General features: G+C 37.7%; 1 protein-coding gene across 2 annotated transcripts in view; it reads right to left on the bottom strand.

The window, feature by feature from the left end:
- Positions 1 to 8,833: 8,833 nt before the first annotated feature.
- Positions 8,834 to 22,583, bottom strand: part of HPGD (15-hydroxyprostaglandin dehydrogenase) — a 29,785-nt gene continuing 16,035 nt past the window's right edge. For both annotated transcript variants that reach the window (XM_045831565.1, XM_045831566.1), the window contains 3 exons: positions 14,587 to 14,663; positions 12,276 to 12,439; positions 8,834 to 11,263 (listed from right to left, as the gene is read on the bottom strand). In XM_045831565.1, coding sequence (XP_045687521.1) covers positions 11,125 to 11,263; positions 12,276 to 12,439; positions 14,587 to 14,663 — 380 coding nt within the window. In that variant the 3' untranslated portion in view covers positions 8,834 to 11,124. The remainder of the gene's footprint in view (positions 11,264 to 12,275; positions 12,440 to 14,586; positions 14,664 to 22,583) is intronic.

Below are 22,583 nucleotides of genomic sequence, written 5' to 3'. Positions count from 1 at the left end.
ATTAACTTTTCTCACAATTTCTTCTTCTTTTGGGGGAATTGACTGTTGAATACTGTACCAGCACTAAATTAAAGTAAAGCAAGTTTGTCTCCCCAGATAGTGAGGCAGAGAAAAATAGAAAAGTATTTCATAACTTTTGTTTTTTTTATGCAAGTTAAAACATCATTAAAATATGATCTGTCACAAATAAGCTGAAATACAACAGACGTGATTGACTACATTTGGGGAGGGGTTTAAGGGTTAATTTCCCCTTTATTTACTTTTTGTTTCCATGTAAATGGGAAGAATCCCAATAGAGATCAATTCAAGGAAGCTTATGATTAGAAATTATTATGGGGATGACCCAGCCATTTCTCTCTTCTATGAAATGCTTAAGTAGCCAAGAGGAGGTCATGAAAAAAGACACTCGCATTTGCCTAAGAAACTTCAAAAAATAAGTAGCCCTTGAAAAGAGAACATTTTATTGGAGAGTGTCCATTTTATCCTTTCAGACTTGCTGGTCCTGTGGTGTTCTGTGTGTGTCTGTGTGTGCAAAGAGCTCTCCAAACAGTGTTATTCTCCTTAGTTTTTTTAAACTTTTGAATATTTTACAGCAATGACAAAAAACAGAACTGCTTGGAGTTGAGCATTCCTCATTAGTCACTCACCCCAGCTTGTAATCAGATGGGAAAGATAATGAAAAGCAGAGAGCCACGGTTTCTCTGCGGCTCTGTGTACGCAACGACATTGAGAGACAGAGCAGCCCAGCTATTCGAGGGCCTGGTGTGTGATGTTTTAGAGCATGACAGAAAAATAATTGTCCAGGGTAAAGTCCTGTGATGGAATGGACGCTCTGGGATTATGGTTGATAATCCCCCACCCCCATCACCACACACACACCAAAACAGTTCAAATGAACCAGCAAGTAATAAGTATTAAGCACTTACTATGTCCCAGTGAGCTATTGGGAACCAAGGAGAAGTCTACTTTTCTGTTTTAGGGGCAATGATTATCATAAGAGAAGCTTATTCATTGTTTCATTGAATCTGAATCAACAATGATTACAAACATCTGTATGCATACAATTAAATTCAGAAATCTATTCCTTATGCCCTTATACTAAGCTAAATATTAAAAACATTTCTCTGCAGTTCACTCAAGTCTCTTCCTATTATCTTTACCCTAAAATGCCCATCACCCTCATACTCCATTCCTAATTTTAATTTTATTTCATGTGCAGGATTTCTATCCTACCCATCCCCCTTGCACTTTCTTCTACTCCTTCCCAATAAGATTTACAGATGAAGAGAAAAGGGAAATAAAGTAAGCAAAATCTAGGATTGGAATTTGGGACTCTTGTAATTTGATAAGGATTAGCCCAGATAAGGCAGGACTGGTGAGTTGTGGTTTAATGGTGAAAGGCCTGGAATGCCTGTTTGGAGGTCTGGACTTTGTGCCTTTGGAAATAGGAGGCAGAAGATTTTGACCTGGAGAGTGACCCAGTTAGAGGCATGTCCTAGTCAATTAACACCAATGCAGTATTAAGGGTGAATGGACTAGGACAGATCCTGGAAGCTGGAGAGTAGTCATGATAAAAATCAAAATACATTAGCCCGTGTAAGATGTTATGAGAACTTGACTTTGGGCAGCAGAAATGGGTCAGAGAAAATGGGCTGGGAAAAACAAAAGATCCTAGTCAAGGAGATCCAGTTTTCTGACACAATTTTATAAATGGCAGCATGTTCACCCGTGCAGAACTAAAGGTGTTGGCTAGTGTCACTTCAGTGAGTTTACAAAATCTTTTCTCTGATAAGATGTGGGAAGAGGAGACAACAACAACAAAAAAAAGAAGAAATTTTATGATAACACTTTAAGGGCCATCAGATAAGGATGATAAAGTTTACTTAAGAAAATGGTATTCAAAACATCCTCCTTACCAAGGAAATCTCCCCACACCCATTCCCCTGGACCGGAAGGATGGCACAGACCATTCATCAGCTAACACTCTGTAAGCTTTCTGACACAAAGCCTAAATAAAATGAGCACTGAATGGGTCCAAAATTAGATGGCCTCTGACTCTAAAAATGTCCTCACCAGAGGCTGGAAGTAGGCAATGAGGTACCTCTAAGATGGGCCAGCAAGAGCAGAAGCAGTGAAGTAGAGCCACACGATTCAGGAAATATCCTGATATTAAATAGGGGAAATGGGATATCAACACAAAACATCAAAAAAGAAAAACAATGAATGAAAACCTTTTTGGATTAAGGGAAACACTGTATTTTTCTGTGTATAATGGGAATCCATGTTTTTATGTACATTATACACAGGGCTATTACACCCCATTATTATGCCCATGGTATAGAATCATCATACCCATGTGTAATGTGCATCCTTATTTTTCCCTCAAAAATTTGGGCAAAAAAGTGTGCATTATACATTCAAAATATGGCATTAATATGAGTGGCATTTACTTGCTGTAAACTTAACTGCAAAGACTATTATGTAGTACTATGGAGTAGAAACAAAGTCAAAAGAGCTTTAATGCTCTTCTGGTTCAACTTCCTACTTACACAGAAATGCTGTATACAAAATCCCTAATAGGTGGCTATCGGCCTCAACCATTTCAGTGATCAATGAATTTTCTGCTCCCAGCACAAATGTATCACATTTACAGTATCCTAATTCTGATGGTGCCTTATATCACATTCCTTGTATCTCCAGTTATTCATAATTCTATTCCCTGGAGAAAACTAAATCTATTCTATCTTTACAACAACTCCAGAATTTGAAGTTTTATATATACCTCCCATTGCACTTAAGACAAAATCCAAGTTCCAGATATTCAATCCCTCTTAATGTGATACTTAAACTCAAACACAGTATCACAGAAGTCATCTGATCAAGATAAAGAAGACTAGAAATAGTAACATCTGTTTTGGGAGAACTTATATTTTTTAATAGCTTAGGAGGTTTTAGCCATTTAATAGACATTTCACTCATTCATTCAACAATATTTACTTGAGCCCTGGCTGGTGTGGCTCAGTAGATTGAGTGCAGGCCTGTGAACCAAAGGGTCGCTGGTTGGATTCCCAGTCAGGGCATATGCCTGGGTTGCGGGCCAGGTCCCCAGTAGGGGGAGTATGAGAAACAACCATACTTTCTCTTTCTTTCTCCCTTCCCCTCTCTCTGAAAATGAATAAAATCTTAAAAAATATATTTAAAAAAACAGTGTTGCACACTGATGCACACCATTTTCTGTGCACTGAAACAGATAAAGTCCTTGTTTCTATAGAGCTTATATTGGGGTTGTGTAGAAAAACCATAATGAAGTAAAAAAAGGAAGAAAATAGATAAATTCACAGGGAATCAGTCCTATAAAGAGAAAAACAAAAACAAGTGTGATGTGACAGACAGTCTAGGGTAGAATAGCTGAATGGTTAATTTAGAGTGGTGGTACCTAGGAGGTTGTATTAGAGCCAATAATACATGGGGAAAGAGCCATCTAGGCAGAAGGGTAAGTACAAGGGCCTGGAGGAAAGAGAAAGTTTGACACATTCAAAGGCCAGAGAAGCTAGTGAGTCTAGAAAGAAGGCAGACAGGAGGTGAGTGAAAACCCGTGAGTCAAAGCAGGATTTTGTTCTGATTGCAATGGGAAAACGTTGGGGACTGCATTTACACTTTGATCATTCAAGCACCCATTTGTTTTCTGTTGGGTCTCCCATTACATGTACTGTCTTTTCTTCTTTCTATTTTTTGGATTTATTAACTTTATTATTTGAAGTTCTTCCTAATTATTTTTTATATATTATGCTAGGTATTATTGATTTATTAATATCATCAATATCTAACTTTAGTAGTTTTTTTACCAAATCCCAAAAATATAAATAATGTAGAACACTTTATTTACACCCTCTTGACTTTTGCGCTTTCATATAATTCTAATCCTAGAAGTTATCATTTTCATTGCATAATAGAATAAATATTTTTCTTTCCTCACACCTTTTCCTTTTTCATTACCCTTTATACCTCCCTGCATTTCTCTCCCTCCATCTGGGATCCTTTTTGGTGCCTGAAAAACTCCTTGTTTGTATTTCTTTGAATGTAGATCTGTTGTAAGAAATTTGCTGGGTTTATTTCTGAAAATATTTTCTTTATTGTACCTTTAATTTTTATTTTTTTTACTACATGTATAGAACTCTGGGTTTATTGTTTGTTTATTTTAGAACTTTGAAATATTATTTCATTGTCTTCTGACTTATGTAGTTGCTGTTATGAAGATACTTGACAGTTTTATTTTTGTTACTTGGAAGATAACTTGTCTTTTTTCCCCTGGCTATTGGTTTTTGGTAGTTTTTACTACTATTTGATGAAGTGTGCTTTTCTTCTTGTTGTTTGTATTGTTTCTTAAATCAGCAGATTGAATTGCTTTTGGAAAATTCTTTTTTTTTTTAGAAATTTTACTTTTTTTAAGGATTTTATTTATTTTATTTATTTTTAGAGAGGGAAGGGAGGGAGAAAGAGAGAGAGAGAGAAAGAAACATCACTGTGGGGTTGCTGGGGGTCATGGCCTGCAACCCAGGCATGTACCCCGACTGGGAATCGAACCTGCGACACTTTGGTTCACAGCCCGAGCTCAATCCACTGAGCTACGCCAGCCAGGGCTTTTGGAAAATTCTTGAACATTACTTTCGAATTTTGCTTCTGCCTTGATTTTTTCTCTCCTTTTCTAGAACTCCAGTTGCACCCATGTTACACTGTTTTAAGGCCCACAGTTCTCTCATGCTGTTTTTCTGTATCTTCCATTCCCCCTTTTCTTTTTATTTCAGACTAGATATTTTTAATTTAATGCTAGAAATTGTGTATAAAAAATTAAAGAAGCTTTGGATGATTTTTCTCCAGAGGAGGTTTTGATTGGCTTATGACAGACGAATAACATAGTATTACATCAGTTAAATCTAATAAGGAATTAAGCACAATTGAGTCTTTGTGCTTAAGATTCAATTAGCCTTAATTATTTTTAGTCTTTGGGAAGCCTGGTCTCTATTTCTGGTTTGCCCTTACTTATAAAGTATAGCCTTTTGGGGTCCTCAAATGAAAGCCTGGGAGATTTTCTATTACCTCACAGTTGTAAAGGACACTTAATTTTTTCTTTCTTCCTCACATGTAAATTGATGAGAGCTACACTTTGTTTTTCCAGTCTCTTGGCAGCCATCTTATAGTTAGTTGCCTCTCAAACTGTGGTAGGTAGTTAGGCAGACATGCGCAGAGCAAGGGTGGTGCATGAGATATAGAAGGGTCACCAGGAAAGAAAGCAATGAGCAAAGTGGGGAAAACAAAGACCTCATCCCTAGAGTAACCTTTGCTTTCTTGGCATGTTGCAAGTCATGCAGGTTGCAAATCATGCAGAAAAACAGGGCTAGAGAATAGTTTTAAGCCCCTTAAAGCTCAGCTTTAAGCCCCCAGAACGATGAGGTTCTGACCCACATCAAACACAGATAGGCCTCAGTTTTGTTTCAGCTCCAGACCTTGAAAAGCAGCAAAGCCAGATAAGCTCACCATGGCTGACACCTGGACCAGCTGCATTGACTAATAATAGCCCCTTGACTTGGTGCCAACCACTCACTAAAGACCATGATCCTGAAAGGATGTGCCTGGAAACCTGATGAGTATTCTACTGGGATCCGCCCTTGACACTTCCAGATAAATACCCTCAGGATGAAGGACCCAGTGTAACTCTCACTCCTGGGAGCACGTCCACGCTGTTCCCCACTCCCCCACTTCTTCCCTCCTGGCCAGGTACTGTTACTTTCTCTCTCCTAAGCTCCAAGGGCCCTTCTTTTGCCTTTGTAACTTGTTTCCTGAGCCCATTCCCTCTAAGACTCACTTCTACTACCTCTGTGACTTTCTGAATAAACTTTTGCTGGTATTTGAGTCTTGACCCTGAATTCTTCCTTGGCCAGAACTCAAGTACTGAGATCCAATTGCTAGTGACATTCTGGTGTCATTCTTGCCACCAACAAAATTTCCAAGCTTCTTATGGAATGTTGAATGAATTGTAATGAAACTGGCTCAGATCTTTCTTTTCTGTACTTCCTTTATCTCTATAATCTTTTCCTCTCAAATTTCTGTGTCTTGGTGGTTTTAAACTCCAATTCTCACTCCCCACAACCCTATAACACTTTAATTTGTTCTATTCTACTTCTCTGTAACTTAGTAGCCATGTTCTGCTCAGCTTTTCGGCATCTCTGTGAATTTAAAAATTGGCCTCAATGGAAAAGAAGCAAAAACACCACACTCATTTTAGTGAGCTTCTCTTTTCTCCATCATCTTAGTCTCTCAAATTCTCATTGTCTGCATAGCTTTCCTATCCTATGACATCAATGAGAATGAGATTTTTTTTTGCATTTGATCAAAGTTTTTAAGTTTTTTTCTTTCTCTACCTTCCCTTTTTTCTTCCCTCACACTTTCTTCTTCCCTTTCTCCCCTTTTTCTTTCTTCTTTCTCTTTCTTTCTTTCTTTCTTTCTTTTTTTTCTTTCTTTCTTTCTTTCTTTCTTTTTCTTTCTTTCTTTCTTTTCTTTCTTTCTTCCTTCCTTTCTTTTGCTTCCTTCCTTCGTTTCTCTCTCCCTCTCCCCCTGCCCCCACCTTCCCAACAAAACCAGAAGCTACTTGGTAATTTCTGCTATTAAACATACTCTATTTTAAATGTTTTCCTTCTTTTGTTTTAGAATTTTCACTCTTTTCCTTTAGTATCTGTTTGCAGAGCCTTTCTGCATCAGTTCACATTTGCTTTATAACAAAGAACCCATGCATTCGTGGATTAAAACAACTATTTATCTCACAATACTGTGGGTTGGCAAATTGAACTTGGCTCAGCTGAGCAGATCTGTTGCTCCAAGTCAAGCTTGGCTAATCTTGTATGGGCTCACTCGAGTATCTGTTGCTGGCTAATTGACGTGTTTTGGTTTTTCTCTATGTGGTCTCTCATGCACCAACAAGTCATTCTTATGCTTTTTTATGAGATGGCAGGATTCCACACACAGAAGCAGAAGCATGCATTCAAAACCCTCTTCAGAAATCAGACACTGTTGACTCTCCTGCATTGTTCTGACAAAGGAGGTCACAAGGCCAGCCCATATTCAGAGAGATAGACTCTGCCTCTTGTTGAGAGAAGCTACAAAGAATTGTGGTCATATTTTTAATCTATAACATTTGCTAAAGTCATCATGAATTCTAATATTTAAGTCTCTTGGACTTGTGTATATTAATACTTATCTCCACTGCAAAGAATGATAGTTTTTCTTTTCCAATTTTTACAGTGCCATTTCCTTTCATTGCCTGATTTCATTGAATAGACCACCCAGTGCAATTTCAAATAAAAGTAGTCTGTGTCATCACGAGAACCCTATAGGAAGAACCCTGTATTTCAGCAGAGCTCTATGGTTGTACTGTCTACCCCCTTATTTCCTTTTCCCTTCTACATGCTCCTTCTCCACTTTCGTCTGGGGGCAGTGTGTGCATATTGCTCACCATGTCTGTGTGCTCTGGATTGCAATCCTTTATTTTTGCTCAATAAATCATTTTGGGGGACAGAATACCTAGTCATTTTTGGTTTCCAGCTGACCCTAAGTTGTATCATCATTCCATGTTTGGCTCTTTAGTTCTCTTCCAATACTTTTGTAACCAGTAGATTTCTTCAGATTTTGGTGCCATTTTCCAGACCAGACCTTAATCAATATACATCTGCACTAATGTTTACATAGAATACAATATATTAAAATGTATATATAAATTTTGCCCCCCAAATTGTTCAGTAATTAAATTTGTTGAATGAGTGAATATATGGCTAGAAGTGTTACTTGAAAGGATAGTTTCATGTTTCAAAGTTAAACTTCCAAATTCCTATCAGAATTCAATGTAATTATATACTGATGATGAAATTTTAGTAAGAGTGATTAGAAGTGATGCTAAGAAATTTGAATGGAACTACAGGATTAAAATGATGACATAGTCAGAAATTCAGAAATGAAGGGTAGATCTAGAGGCAAGGATTGCAGTCAATATTAAAACAAGTAGCTTTTGAACCCTTTCACTTTGACCAACAGTAAGAAATATATTTCACATGGAGAATGAGCACAACCATACATGCATGAGCTGCCTGCTGCATTTCCATTCATCTTCTTCTAGTCTGTCACATCCCGTCCAATATGCTGTTATCCATATGACAATATGATACATACTGTCTGAAAAACATGGGTCTAGACATAAGAACCATGATCGTCTCTGAAAATTTATCTAAGATTAAGGCAAAACTAATCTTTTGTTCACTCTTTGTCTTCCTCCTCAGAGGCTATCCCTTGTTTTTCTGAGCTCAGCCTATATTCACCTCCTTTCTGGTAATAGCAGCATAATTTTCCCCTTAGAAATTATCCCTTTCCTTTTATTACTCCGTAGGGTTCAGGCCAATATCCTGCCCACCTCACGTGTTCCCCAGTGCTCTCCAATTCTAACAGCTCTGGGGGAGGCACGTCATTTGGTGCTGGTCAAGTAGAGTAGCCATCTCTGACTACAAAGGATACCTCAGTAATAGTCACACGGGCTAAGAAAGGCAAATGAGCTCTGGTGCCAAAAACAAGTTCTTGTTTTGCCAATTGGAAGCCGGTGAAGATCAGGCTGTAGATCGTGGAAGCGTCGCATGGAGAAAGCTACCTAGGAGCAGAGCCAACGAGAGGACAGAGATGGGGGAAGACTAATGACAACATTTGTGACTTTGGGTCCAGTCTCCTTTTCCAGAGCACCTGCAAAAGTGTCTTTTGAAATTCTAATGTAAAAAAAAACACTACCCAGCAGATGATATTTAGTATGTGAAAGGATTTATATTTTATTAAAAATGTACATTTTCAGACCTCTTTTGTATCCTAATTTATGAACAAATAGAGCAAAAACAGACAGAAATCATTACATAATCACTTGTATCTTCAATGGTACTACAAGTACCTAAAATTATTTTTCTATGAAAAAAAAAATGAGTTGGATATTTCAATGTCATTATCAAATCTCAGCCTTTTTTTTAGCATCCACACATCTTTAGTTTTGCTGCTCTGCAAGCCCCACTTCATTTATTAGAAAAAAATACATATTATTCACATTAGAACTTTCACTAAAAAAAACAATTAAGGAAACAAAGCTCCCCCAAATTTAATATTTATTTTCTCAACCAGTACATAGAGATATCATATAACATTATAGATTTATTTAAAGCTATTTAAAGAAGATAAATTTCAATGTAAAACAACTTTTTAAAATATAAATCATATTTTTCAATTCTACTCAGTGTTAAATGTCGGCAGTTTATGGATTTGGAAAAAAATCGAAGTAGAAAGTATACGGAAAGCTGCCAATGCAAAGAATTATCCATAAATGAAAAGTGTCAGCTACAACTTTGAACATTACAGTTGAAAGATATAGACAATAAGTGATATTGTCCACTAGATATGTCCACTACATACAGTACCCATATGGTTCACTAATTGGTGACTGCCACAACGCATGAGCAAGTCTGTGCCTAGTCATATAACTTTATTAGATGTTCGCTGATGTTCATTCCTTGGTGTGTTTTAAAAAATACATTATGTTAAGCACGGGCTGTGAACCAAAGTGTCACAGGTTCGATTCTCAGTCAGGGTACATGCATAGGTTGCAGGCCATGACCCCCAGCAACCGCACATTGATGTTTCTCTCTCTCTCTCTCTATCTCCCTCCCTTCCCTCTCTGAAAATAAATAAATTTGAAAAAACATTATGTAAAGAGCTAGACAACTGTTACTCATATTCAAATTCCTTCTTAGAAGTAAACAGTTTGTTCTCTATGGCAGAATTACAACAGAGCAACACGCGGCAGCACTCCAGCATCTCCAGGAAGTACGTATTCATCTCCCACGGATGGATTTTGTTCCAAGCTGAGAGCTCTAGAGTTAGCTGACAGGGTGAATCACTTATACAATATTCCTATTTTGTATTTTCTATAAATGATAAGAAGAAATGGTTGAATAAAAATGTTGTGCTTTTGCTATTATTAGCATTAATTATTGCTTGCAAATAGGATTACCTAATGTGGGTATAATTAATGATTGTATCTTAAAATCCCTGACAGAAAACAGAAAAAAAATCACAGTTATTTTTACCTCTTGTGATAATGGCTTTGAACATGTTCAGGCTGTGACAAAATTGGTTTCCTCTTCTTCATAGCTAGAGAACACTAAATAATTTCTGGAGATCAGAAAAAAAAGTTTCACCAACAGGTAGGCATTTTTGAAGTTGGTACAAATAAACAAAGAAGTAATCTGAAAAAAATAACATTTTTATTTTTTTCTTAATGAGCATATCTTAAACACAACATTTTAGGAGCAACAACTATCCTTTTTGCTGTAACTGTTAAAAGTTTCATTCCTGAGATTCTTGGAATCAATGAAAGTTCTTAAAGTAAGCAAAGAGGAAAGAAATGTCTCCCCAGATGGGAAGCTGAGCTGTGGATCAACATCTCAGCCAGTTACATTCTGTCATTTTTCTATACATCAGATTTTTCATCTAGGATACATGACACTGTAATTTATTCCTTAACTACTGGCCCCCAAATGTGTCACATTTTTAAGGAGCTGAACTGTTCAGCTGAAAGATGGCATATAAATAAAAGTTATCGTTACTAAAGATTTACCATTGAAAGTAGCCTCGCTGTTTTAAAATGCTAATATTGAAACAAAATGAGGTGTTTTTTTTTTTACATCTGGCTTGATTTAAATAACATTCAAGTATCTCCTTTAAAATGATGTTCTGAAAAACATTAATATTTATGAATCACAGATTTAAATACATTTTCTGAAAAGCAGAATATTCCTTGAATATCCTTTGTCATAATCATTACTCGAACTATAAGAATCAAAATCTAGCTTTGGTCCATATCATATTTTTGATGGTTTCTATTTTTGAATCTGTATACTTGACTAATTGCATAGGAAAAATTAACATCAAATGCATGAAGGCAAGAGTAAAATAATAACATTTTATTTAAAAAACTATATTCAAATGAAGATATGGTCTGAGTATAAGCCGCTTGTGTTTATTTGCAGAGATGGCTGATGCAGAAGATGTTCACTGAGCTTTCACATGCACTGGTGTTGCATCGTAGTCTTGAAAATGAATCCCCTTAGCATTTGTGATCTTCATAATAGCGCCATTTAAAGCATCATCTTCGATGAGTGTTATTAATCCATTGGCAATCACTGATGGGCTAAAAGCAAAGGAAACACTGGTGTTTTAAAACGAAAGATACAGGCATAATTTTCCCTTCATTTTTGAGTTGCTTTTGAATAATCTACCACCTTTACTATGTAATAGGAAAATGTATATCAGGAAGCTATTGTTACCCCCATTCTCTTTTCTCCATTCGGTATTAACTAAATTATATGATAAATTCAGGGGGTAGATCCCCATGCCTAAACTTCTGTCATGTGGACAGGAAGGTTTTATGAATTTATATTTATTATTTACATTGACAAAAATATTATTTTTTCGTCTTTATCCTGTCAGTATATTGTAGACTTGCCAGATAAAAATGTTATTAGAGTAGAAATAAGAATTATAGCTACCATTTATTGAATGTCTGTTACTGATCTGTTGCTGTATCTTTACATGTATCAACTTATTTGTGGACTTTCAAAACTCCCCGAAGATTGTTTTAGTATTAGCCCCCTTTTACATGTGAGAAAACTGAGCTCGATGGCTAAGTTCATGGTCAGAAGTGGAGCCAGGATTTGATCCCAGATGGTCTGATTCCATCAGTGTGATAGCTACGACTTTGTACTAGGAAACTCCAACCACTCTAACTCACACACTGTTCACTGAACTTGTGTGATGATCCATTGTTCATTATGAAAATGGTTGAAGTTAGGGAACCATATGAAATTTCACAAAGGCTACATGTAAATATTGCTTGGAATTTAGGCAGATAGGGAATCATTGCTTTTAAAGGTAAGAAAACATCACCTTTTTAAACAGTATCTGATTATGGTTGAAGGTATTAATGATACATTGTCTATATCTTCAAGCAAAATTCATAATGTAGAAGCATATTCTATTCAGAAACCCAAGAAGAATATTTTCTTTTAAGAGTTTGCCAAACCAAAACTTTGAAGCTTGCATTTATTTCTCAAATTTAAAACCTAATTTTTCCCTTTCTATTGCTTATTTGTAGATAGTATTTTGCTCCATCATATAAAAAAGGTAGGTATAGTTTTACTTACTCCATAACCCCAAAGAATTTCATCTGATCCTTGATGTGATCCTTATATTTTATATACGGTCCCATGTTTTCTTCTTTTTCAATGGTTTCGAGGATGGGGGTATTAACAAAGCCTGGGCAAATGGCATTTATTCTCACACCACTTTTCATAAGATTAGCAGTCATCTGCCAATTGGAAATAGAAGGTTGCAGGTTTGGGTAGTTTTATAAATGCAGAGCATAGGACAAGCATAATTAAAGATCTTCAAAAGACTCTGATGAGAAAAGTACTAATCAGATATCCTTCTGGCCTCATAATAATGACAATATTACAGTTGGCTGGTAGTGGGAAGTAAAAGAATTTGTATCTAAAGTGCTGAATTAACTCCTGAAGGCCTCACCTAATTAATTTTTAAAGAATCAATATTACTAGACAACTCCTGAAAACAATGATCTAAGTTATTCTTATCTATTGAACTCTGCGAGAGCCTGAAGATAAGAAGCTGAGGCTTAAAATTAATATCTCAAGTTTTGTTTAAAAAATGAGTGTTGTATAAGAGAATATTTGCTTAAAAAATATTGTTAATGGAAGGTTTTAGGACTTTGATTGTAAAGATACTCTTGATTATCTGGAAGGCAATTTAAGTATCTTCAGACTAACAATCTTTGGCTTAATTTTCAACCTATTGATTTTATTTGAACTATTTGTAAAATAAAATATGCTTGATTGTTTGAAGAGTCTCTTTGTTCACATACTAAAATTATGTACTAAAATTTATTTGTAACCCCCCAAAATCAATAGGCGTGGAGCTTTTGGGGTCATCTGTGGACAGGCAAGGAGCAGTGAGAAATGTGAGTTGCCCAATGCTGATGTTCCAGCTGAGATCAAACAAAACAACACACTGTTTTCTAGTTTTGGCTCTTCTAACTACAAACAAGTGTCCTTTTCACGGTGTATTTAGTCCATGTTTTTCTCATTTTTGTGCTTTTTGTTTGTGATTTTGTTATTTAAAATGCTCCCCATCCCAAGCACAATGTTGAAACGCTGTCTGGCGTTCCTAAGAAGGCTGTGATGTGCCTTACAGAGAAAATGCAAGCCTGAGATGTAAGTGCTGTTGGCTGAGTTCAAGGTCAATACCACACATATTAAATAAGGCATTGTTAAACAGAAACTCAAGGGAAACTTTAAACAGAAATTCACATATGTGTTGACTGACTGATCAAAATGCTGTGACCAGAGGCTCGAAGGAACTTCTCTAATTCAGTGTTTGCAAGTGATTTTATCGAACATTAAGTACCAGAAATAAGAATTGATTATACAAATTTCCAGTCTTGTAACTGTCAATAGGAGATTTCTGGTCTTTGAGATTTATTTTGTTTTTTTTAAATACCTTATATATTCATTAAATATTGAATTAAAGATTAAGTCCTTGGAAATTAATTTAAAATTTACAATCAATTTAAATGAAGATTGTGAGAGCTGCTTATCTTCCTTTTCAGGTCAGACATGCACTGGTCACAGCCCACAGATGTGTTTTCTTTAACCTCAGTATTTCTTGTGTCGTTAATATGTGTCTCTCCATCTGTCTGGTCTCTCTCTCTGTCTCTTCTAGACTCTCCACAGCAGGGACCTCCCAATGTCCTCGCCTCTCCTACACCTGTCCTCTCCACACTCTCTCTAAACAGCAGCCAGAATGGTCTCGCTGAAATAGAAATCTGACCTTGCCACGCTGTGTATAAAAAATCCCATCGATGGTTTCATTTTGAATAAAGTCTAAGCTCATTACTGAGCACACTGAAAATTCTACTTAAGGAAGGCTGAAGCTAATACGGCTTAGATTTGGAGTCAATTTTAAAATTAAAGACTTTTTTCCCATTATTTAGCCTGTGGATATTTTTCTTTTTTAAAGATTTTTTAAAAGATTTTATTTATTTATTTTTAGAGAGGGAAGGGAGAGAGAAAGAGAGAGAGAGAGAAACATCGGGGGCCGTGGCCTGCAACCCAGGCATGTGCCCTGACTGGGAATCGAACCTGCGACACTTTGGTTCACAGCCCACGCTCAGTCCACTGAGCTACACCAGCCAGGGCCAGCTTGAGGATATTTTTCAATAACATACTGCATCTAGACTCTACCTCATTTTAAAATTATCTGGTTGTTTGGTCCTTTTTCATGTGATCTGACACTATTTTTTTTATAAAAGATTGAAGTATAATATTTTTCTATCTTTTACTCAGATGTATTGAATTCAGAATTTATTCCTCTTGACTGGAGAGAACTCATGGTACATATAGCTAGAGAGAGGAAAAGAGATACTGGGTGCTATATTCTCACCGCTGCCGAGCGCGTGAATCCAACTACGCCGTGCTTGGAAGCACAGTAAACAGGCTGTTGTCCACTTGGCAGGAGTCCTAAAACAAACACAAAATTGAAACAATTTTATTAAACAATAAGCAGATGGAACCCAATAATTGCTATGCAAATGAATAATTTGTGTCTGTTCATTTAAAAATTGATCTAGAAAATACACCAAAATAATTACCAGACAGCTTTGTAAAACTCACTAGTCTTAGCAGGGTTTATTCCTTCCATAACCTCTATCTACTGCACTGTCCAGAATTCATGGCAGGTAAGTTACAGCCTAGAGAGGCAGCCGAGAGTGCTATGTAAGGTTTTCTGACTCCGTGACTTTCTGTCAAGAGAAGTCAATGCTATAAAGAGAATCATATTTAAGTTCAGTAAGTTACCATCTAGTTTTCAGTTTTTCAGTCTAGATTTTTAAGAGTATATATTCTACATTTTTTAAAGACTTCCAAGTGACTTAAGAGGTTTAAATTGCTCAAGTGGAATTTAGAGATTATTATTTGTCTTCATTATAAATTAGTATGCATTTCCCTGTCAACAGTCACACCTCAAAGTATTTAAGAAAATTAAAAGTTAACTCCTTTTCATTTTAATCTGTAGGAATGCCTAGATCTTCTTGCCCTATGACCTCAGAAAAGAAAATCAGAAATAAAAATCTATGGTACTGTTTTATTTTCTTGCATCATCATGTACTCGACAACAGAAGTCAAGCGATGTTAGTATTTAATTTCCTACATATACACAATAGTGACTAATCAAAAATATGATTCATTTCATGGCCTGGAGGAAAAAGCAGTATCAGGGCAGTATAGCATTTTTCTCCTCTACCTCTGGGTCCCAATCTCCCTGCCCCCATTAAACAACAAGGAAAGCACATTTTACAGTAGTAACTGTTGCCATCAAGCTTGTTTCTCATAATTGTCAATTCTCCATCTAATCAGCAATAAGACTTTTAACTGGAGCCATTTGTATATTTTGCTTTTTAACTAATTTCTTAAGTAACCGATTTTCACATGTTGTGAAATTCGTGATTTCTGAGTCAAGAAACAGCGATCCCTGATTACTCTAATGTTATTACCACCAAATGTCATGCTTTTAATACTCAGTTATTCCGCTGAGACATGCTCATCTCCGCCCAGCTAACTAGTCCCAGAACACCACCAATCAGCTGAGCGTGTTGTGCCAACGTTCAGCCATAAATGCAGACCTTAACCACTCCCTGGGTGCCTGCCAGGTCTCAGTTTATAAACTATGTTTTCCCAAGAGCAGTTTAAAGCCTGAGAATGACAGTTCACACATTGTGCATCCACCCAGTGATCTCAAAGTAATATAACAGGTAGTTCTCATCTTGTTTTGTTTTGAAGTTAATTAAAATGTGTAATTTAATTAAGTTTGGCAAAATCAGTCACCAAGCAGTCATGATGCCTGCACAGGGTGCACAGTTGTATTAGGAGCTGAGATAAAGGATATAAATAGCTGCACCAGGCATTGCTGCTTCTTACTCCCTAAGTTAGTTGCTGTTTTACCTTCTCCTTAAACATTTCTCAAAGGTAGTGTGCTTGTGGGGTGGTGTTCACCAGCTGCAGGAAATGCAGAGCGACCTTCATCAGAGATAAGCTAGTTGACACAACCGTAAAAAGCATAAGGCTGCTGTTCCTAAATGTTGTCAAGGATGAATTTGGAATGAAGTTTTGTTATGTATGTCGAGGTACTGAACTTCTGAACCCGAGCTAGTTCAAAGTGTCACAGGACAGCAATGAATCAAATACTGTTTATGTTGTTTCTGTTTAAGAAGCAAGCACAAGACATACACCTTCCTTTAAAGGTAGAGCTGAAAATGCAACCAGAACATGAAGGAATTTGCATTTTTAAAACGGCACTTGGTTTTATGAATCTTGTTGTAATGTTCTAATGACATTTTCATTGCTATCCTGCCACAGGTTTACTCCTGCATAGTTTCACTTTCTGATATTAGAGCAAAGGCTTCATGAATTCATTTTAGACATGCAGAAGTTGAGGTATTACCAACATACAATAAAAGTTTTGACATATGGGTCCACCATGAAACCACAACCACAATCAGCATAATGAACATATCCGTCGCCCTAAGTTTCCTCATGTGCCTTTGTCACCCCTTCCTTGTGGCCTTCTCCCTCCCCCTAGCCTGCCACCGATCCGCGGGCTTTGTGTCACAGTACATCAGTTTGCCTTTTCTGGAAGTTTATATAAATGTAATCATACAGCAAAAACTTTTGTCTGACTTCTTTTACTCAGGATAATTATTTTGAGATTCATTCATATGGCAGTGTGTATCAATAGCTTATTTTTCTTTGTTTTTTTGTGAACACTATTTCAGTGGAAGGTTAACCTTATCAATTGTATGTACATTCACCTGTTGATAGATATGTGGGTTCTTTATAGTTAGGAGAATTATAAGTAAAAAGATATTTTTCAATTATTTAGGAAAGTTGGAATTAATTTAGATAAATAGCTTTTACATCTACAGTACACGTAGAATTTTCATTGTTGCTTCTTATGTTTCCAACAGGTAGGATGGGTTAGCAATCTGCGGTGTTTTCCCCAACTTGCCAACTGACTTTCTTCCTTCTTTCTTTTCCAAGGATCTCTGAACTTTTTTGACTGCCTGCCCCACTTCTGCTGCATTAATGCCTCTGAACTTTGGTGTCACTGGCCTCAGACGCCACTTTGTGAGTGGTGGTCTTCTGGATGGATTATAGAGTCGCTGCTGTTCAGAGCATCACCAAGATGGAAGCCCTCCCTTTCTTCCGGCAGGCGATGGTAGGTGGTGATCTGTCTCTGGCTTGATCTTGATGTGAGGCAGGGCCTCACACTCCTGGGCACTGCCCCTCTGGCCTGGTCTGGGGTGGCTCTGACTCTAGGTGAGGCAGGATCCCACTCAGCTGTTACATCTGCATGACATAGCACATCTCCACATCCCTCAGGCTGTTCTTCAAACTGGCCTGCAGATTCCTCTTCGAGTCCAGGTTGATCTCTAAGGACTGGACCAAACATCTTAGCTCTGTGAGTGTCATCTCAGCAGCTCCTATCTGAGCAGTCACTGTGGTGTTCTTCTCAGTCTGCTGGGACCAGTATTTGTCTAGATGCTCTTGGTTCTTTTGAGCCAGCTCGTCATCCTGGGCCCAGATGTCTGCCATGATCTTGCCGAGGTCTTGAGATTTGGAGTCATCCAACTCCACAGTCAACCCAGCTTGGCAATCTGGGTTTTTTTTTTTACCATTTACTTCCTCCTTGTGGTTCTTCATGAAGAGCAGCTCTTTTCAGAGCCTCAATCTCTGGCTCCAGCTGCAGCAGAGTGATAATAGTCACCTTTCAGAGCTCATTGATGTCACTCTGTACAGAATGGCACATGGCCAGCTCTGTCTCTTACTAACTTTGAAGTCACCAGCAGCAAGACAGGCACTGCCAATCTGCAGAATGATGTGGGCATTGTCCACAGAGCTTGCAAAGATCTGAGCCCTCAGGTCCTTGGTGGTTGGTCTTGAAATAATGCCTTTAGCCTCTGACCTGGGGTCCCTTCTTTTCCAGGTGTTCCCAGGTTTTGCTCTCCAGTCTCCAGTTATTAGCCCCTCACCCTCTGCAGGCAGGAGGCCAAGTGGACATTCAGGTATTGCATAGTTTCCTTCTCACTCTGGATGCCCCCTATGCCCACCAGACCCCCGACCATCTCTGAAGCCACGCCCCAGGCCCCAGCTGTCCTGCACGCTGGTGGAGTGGGACACAGAGACCTGGGGCCTGAACCCCCAGTGCCTGCACAGATGTCAGCCAGGCCCGGTGGGTGGATGACTTCATGTAGCCCAGGGTCAGGTAGTTTGTAGAGAAGCTGGAACAGGTGTTGAAACTCATGTTGTTCAGGGAAGAAGGTGAGAGGCCAAGACTCAGGTTCAAGCAGCTCAACTGACTTTAATAGTAAAGCCTGACTTGATAGTAAATGTAGAGATTTACTATCTCTACCTCAGTTTGCTGCTTTGAAAAAGTAGGTTAAATGGGGGGAGAAGAGCTCTTTTTCAAGCTTTTTTGTGACAATGATTTTAGTTGAAATGAAAATTTTTCAGAAATCATTTTCTATTGGATCTCAAGACACATTTTCCCTCCACAGGTATAGGACTATTGCTAATTGGGTTCAGCTTCAGTATTGATTAGCTGTACTTGTTACCTTAAATTCACACCCCAACACATAATGTTTCTATGTGCTTCAGGTAAAATTGTGTTCTAATGCTGGTAATAAAGGCCAATGCAGAGAACTGTGCCGAGTATGCCGAGCATGCACGGTGTGAGTCGGGGGACACCGCTCATGTGGTAGTTCATATGAACAGCACCCCTAATGTTTGTGCAGTTTACAGCTTACAGAACTACATAGGACAGCCCTCTCTGGTCGAGGAGAGTAGCCAAGCAAAAGAGAGAAAAGGTGAAGGGATTAAAAGAGAAAACAACAACAACAACAACAACAACAACAACAAACCTCACAGACTCAGAAAACAAACAGTATGGTGATGACCAGAGGGAAAAGGGGGTAGGGGCGGTAGAAGAGGGTAAAGGGGGGATAAACGGTGATGGAAGGAAATTTGACTGTGGGTGGTGAACACACAATATAATATACAGATTATGTATTATAAAATTGTACATTTGAAACCTATATAATTTTATTAACCAATGTCACCCCAATATATTCAATAAAGAGAGAGCAAGAAAGAGAAAGAGGAGCAGGTGGAAGTAAAAAAAAAAAGAAACAAGCTAAATGTTGGGTCATTAAGGAAATTAAGGATAACAGTATTTTAACAGACCTAGAGTGGTCAGTGTTATCAAGTGGAGAATCAAATGAGAATCACTCTCTTTAAGGTATGAACAGGTGTCAGTGCCACTCATCTGAAAATAGTATCTCTTTCTTGGTCTCACATCTTTCTGCAGCTACCACACCATTTCTCTTGGCAACAAAAAGTACCCAGAAAAGTTAGTACAGTCATCGTCTCTACGCCTCACCTCCCATTTGCTCCACAGCTCACTCTAAGGAGGCTTTCATCTGCCGACTCCAGGCAAACAGATCTTAACCAGCAGCTCCTTCTCCTGTCCTTTGTTGGCTCTTTCCCCTTGACCATACCCATGGATATGCTGGGGAACTCCAGAGCGGTTCCTGGCCCTCTGCTTCTCTACGCACCCTCTTTCCCTAGGTGACCTTATCCATTCTCTGGGATTAAATTCATTCTCTCAAGGTCTCTGTTTCCCTCCCTCCCTCCCTTCTTATCTATCTATCTATCTATCTATCTATCTATCATCTATCTATCTATCTCTCTATCTATCATCTCCACATGCACATAAACTTCTCAGATTTAAATTCCAGGTCTCCAGCTAGGGTCTCTCACTCTGCATGGAACTGCAAAGAAGGAAATTTGGATTTTTTAATGCCCAATTTGTTTTCTTTCCTAAAATATAGTGTGTGCTAATTCAAAAGGTTTTATAGGGGTGAACCACCTTAGAAATATGCGTTTGGCACCAATTAAGTGCCAAATAAAATGAAAATATTGTTTTAAATGCAGTCAATTGAAATATACAGAACCAATGAGAGGAGCACCGTTTTACCAGAATGTTACTTATAATGTTTAGCTGTTTTAAAAATGTCCTCTTAATCAAGTTTATCAAGAGGGATTACAGCACAGTGGTTTTGGACTCTGGGTGCCAGGCTCACTGAGCTCACACCCTCAACCCACCACAAGGAGCTACGTTGGTTTTGGACGAGTAGCTGCTGTGTGCCACAGTGTTTTTCTTCTGAGGACTAGAGTATAAATAGTCACTACTGTGAGTTTTGAATTACCTAATTTACATAAAATACAGAAAACAGGGCCTGTCCTATACTAAGCGCTACTATTTGCTATTCTTTTTATAAAAGGATAAAGTTCAACATTTTTACTTGAAAAGCAACATCTTAAAGTCTTGTTTTATTGACTTATGTATCTATTTATCTACCTGCACCTTCTTGGGAAAATGTGTGTTTTGCAATAAAATGTCACAATCTGGTACAGAGTCCGACCTTGGCTTGGTTTCCAAACCTTGCCAAGCTGTGAACTGTTGCTAATCCTAGTTCAAAAGGATTTACAGAAGTGCATTTATTTAAGACCTATATGTGTAGGACATCTAAAGTACAAAGTATAACGAAGGAGCATTTAACAACACTCTATTGAAATGAGCAACACCCACAGGAGGAACCCAGGTGCGGGGGTAGGGTAGCACTTATGGGTCCAATAGTCAGACCAACCCTCTTCAACTTCAGGGAGTTTTGCTGCTATAATGACACAGGACCAATTTGTTGCTGGAATTAATTTGGCTTTTTTAAATCTTGCAAATTATTTCCCATATTCACAGGGCACCCATTTGCCTTGACGTAAAAGGATTTAAGAAGAACAACAAAACAAAAGATTGTGACAGTGAGAAAGGAGTCTCTGAAGAAATGTCATTTAATTTAATGTCATGAGAAATCTTTTATTTGTATTTAAAAATGAGTAACTTACATTCAAAAGGGATAGTTTTTTTTTCAGTCTTATTCTAGGCCCATCATTTTGCAAGTTTACTTGAGGAATTGTAAAATGGCTCTCCTCAAAATAGAACATGTCTAGTCAGTAACAGGCTTATTATGTCTGTCATAACTGTGGATTTAGAAAACAATACCAATAGAGGGAGAAATTCTACCCACAAAACAGAGACATGTTTTCTATAAGCACTCAGGATAATACGACCAAATGGCCACAGACTGATGAGATAATTATAAAAAAATAAATGACTGAAAATTACATATGTAATTATAGAAGAAATAAGGAAGTGATTTAGAAAAAATAAAACATAATTTCCATTGCCACATTTGTTCTTTCATCTTTAATATTCTTTCTACCCTTATTTCAAAAAGATAACTTTAATCTCTACATCTCATAGATGAACAGCTCAAAAAATTGTGCAAAAAACTGAAATCTGCTCAGATGGGGCAATTGTACGCAATCATAAAACATACTGTCTTTTAATAAATAGGAACCCTGTAAAATAGACTATATAGAAATGCTAAAGAAATTCAGCTTAGGAAAATAAAATGAGAATCTAAGGACACTGACCTTTGCCTGATCTTTGAGGTTAGCAGAAGTGCCAAAAAGCAGAAATCTGAATTCCTCACATTTTCTTTACCATAAAAAAATTGTCTACACATCTTTCTGTTTTTAACCATCACTTCTCTACTACGAGGTAAAATGGAGAACTACTGAGAATCTATGTTCGTGCATTGACTGGTGAACTTCCTCATTATGTGATTTTCCCACAAAACAGAACATTGTATCAGAGGCTGCTTTCCCCCTCAGTCTCATGTTTGCCATCACACAGAAAGTTTGAAATGTGACTGGACATAAAAAGTGGCATAGGTTTCCATAAAACTACTACATCTTCTATAATTAAAATCTTCCCAGAAAGGTAACTTTAAGAATTGACAGTTATTTCTTAAAAAACTGCTCCCAATATCCCACCAAAATCCACCTCCCTAAAAGGTCAGGCATTGCTTAGATGGAGATGAACTTCCTAGCCACTCCAAGATCATCACCATGCAACCTGGGAGCTGGCTCCTGCAAGTGAAGGCCAAGGACCGGAATCAGAATTCCTGGAGTAGAACGTTAGAACGCACCCCAGACCCTCTGTCATAATCTGCACAGGAACAAAGTCCCTAGGCAATATCCATGCATGATAAATTCTCAGAACTATTTATTTCCTAGTAGTGTTTCTATCCCCCAGGCTAGGAAACCCTAAATCTTTTCTCCATTCCTTAAGAGGCCAATTTGAAACTAGTTAATCTTTCCTACTTATTTCTTTTAGTCAGCCTTCTTAGTAATTTCAAACCATAGACAACAAAATGAACCCCATGGAGAACTTTGCCAGCACTCAGCAAGAAAGGGGGCTCTCCT

This window comes from Phyllostomus hastatus, unplaced genomic scaffold, assembly GCF_019186645.2.
Source record: "Phyllostomus hastatus isolate PE091 unplaced genomic scaffold, TTU_PhHast_1.1 phas_contig_159, whole genome shotgun sequence".
NCBI classification, from domain to species: domain Eukaryota; kingdom Metazoa; phylum Chordata; class Mammalia; order Chiroptera; family Phyllostomidae; genus Phyllostomus; species Phyllostomus hastatus.
Note: the sequence above shows the minus strand (reverse complement) of the source record. Positions and strands in the feature narration are given on the sequence as shown.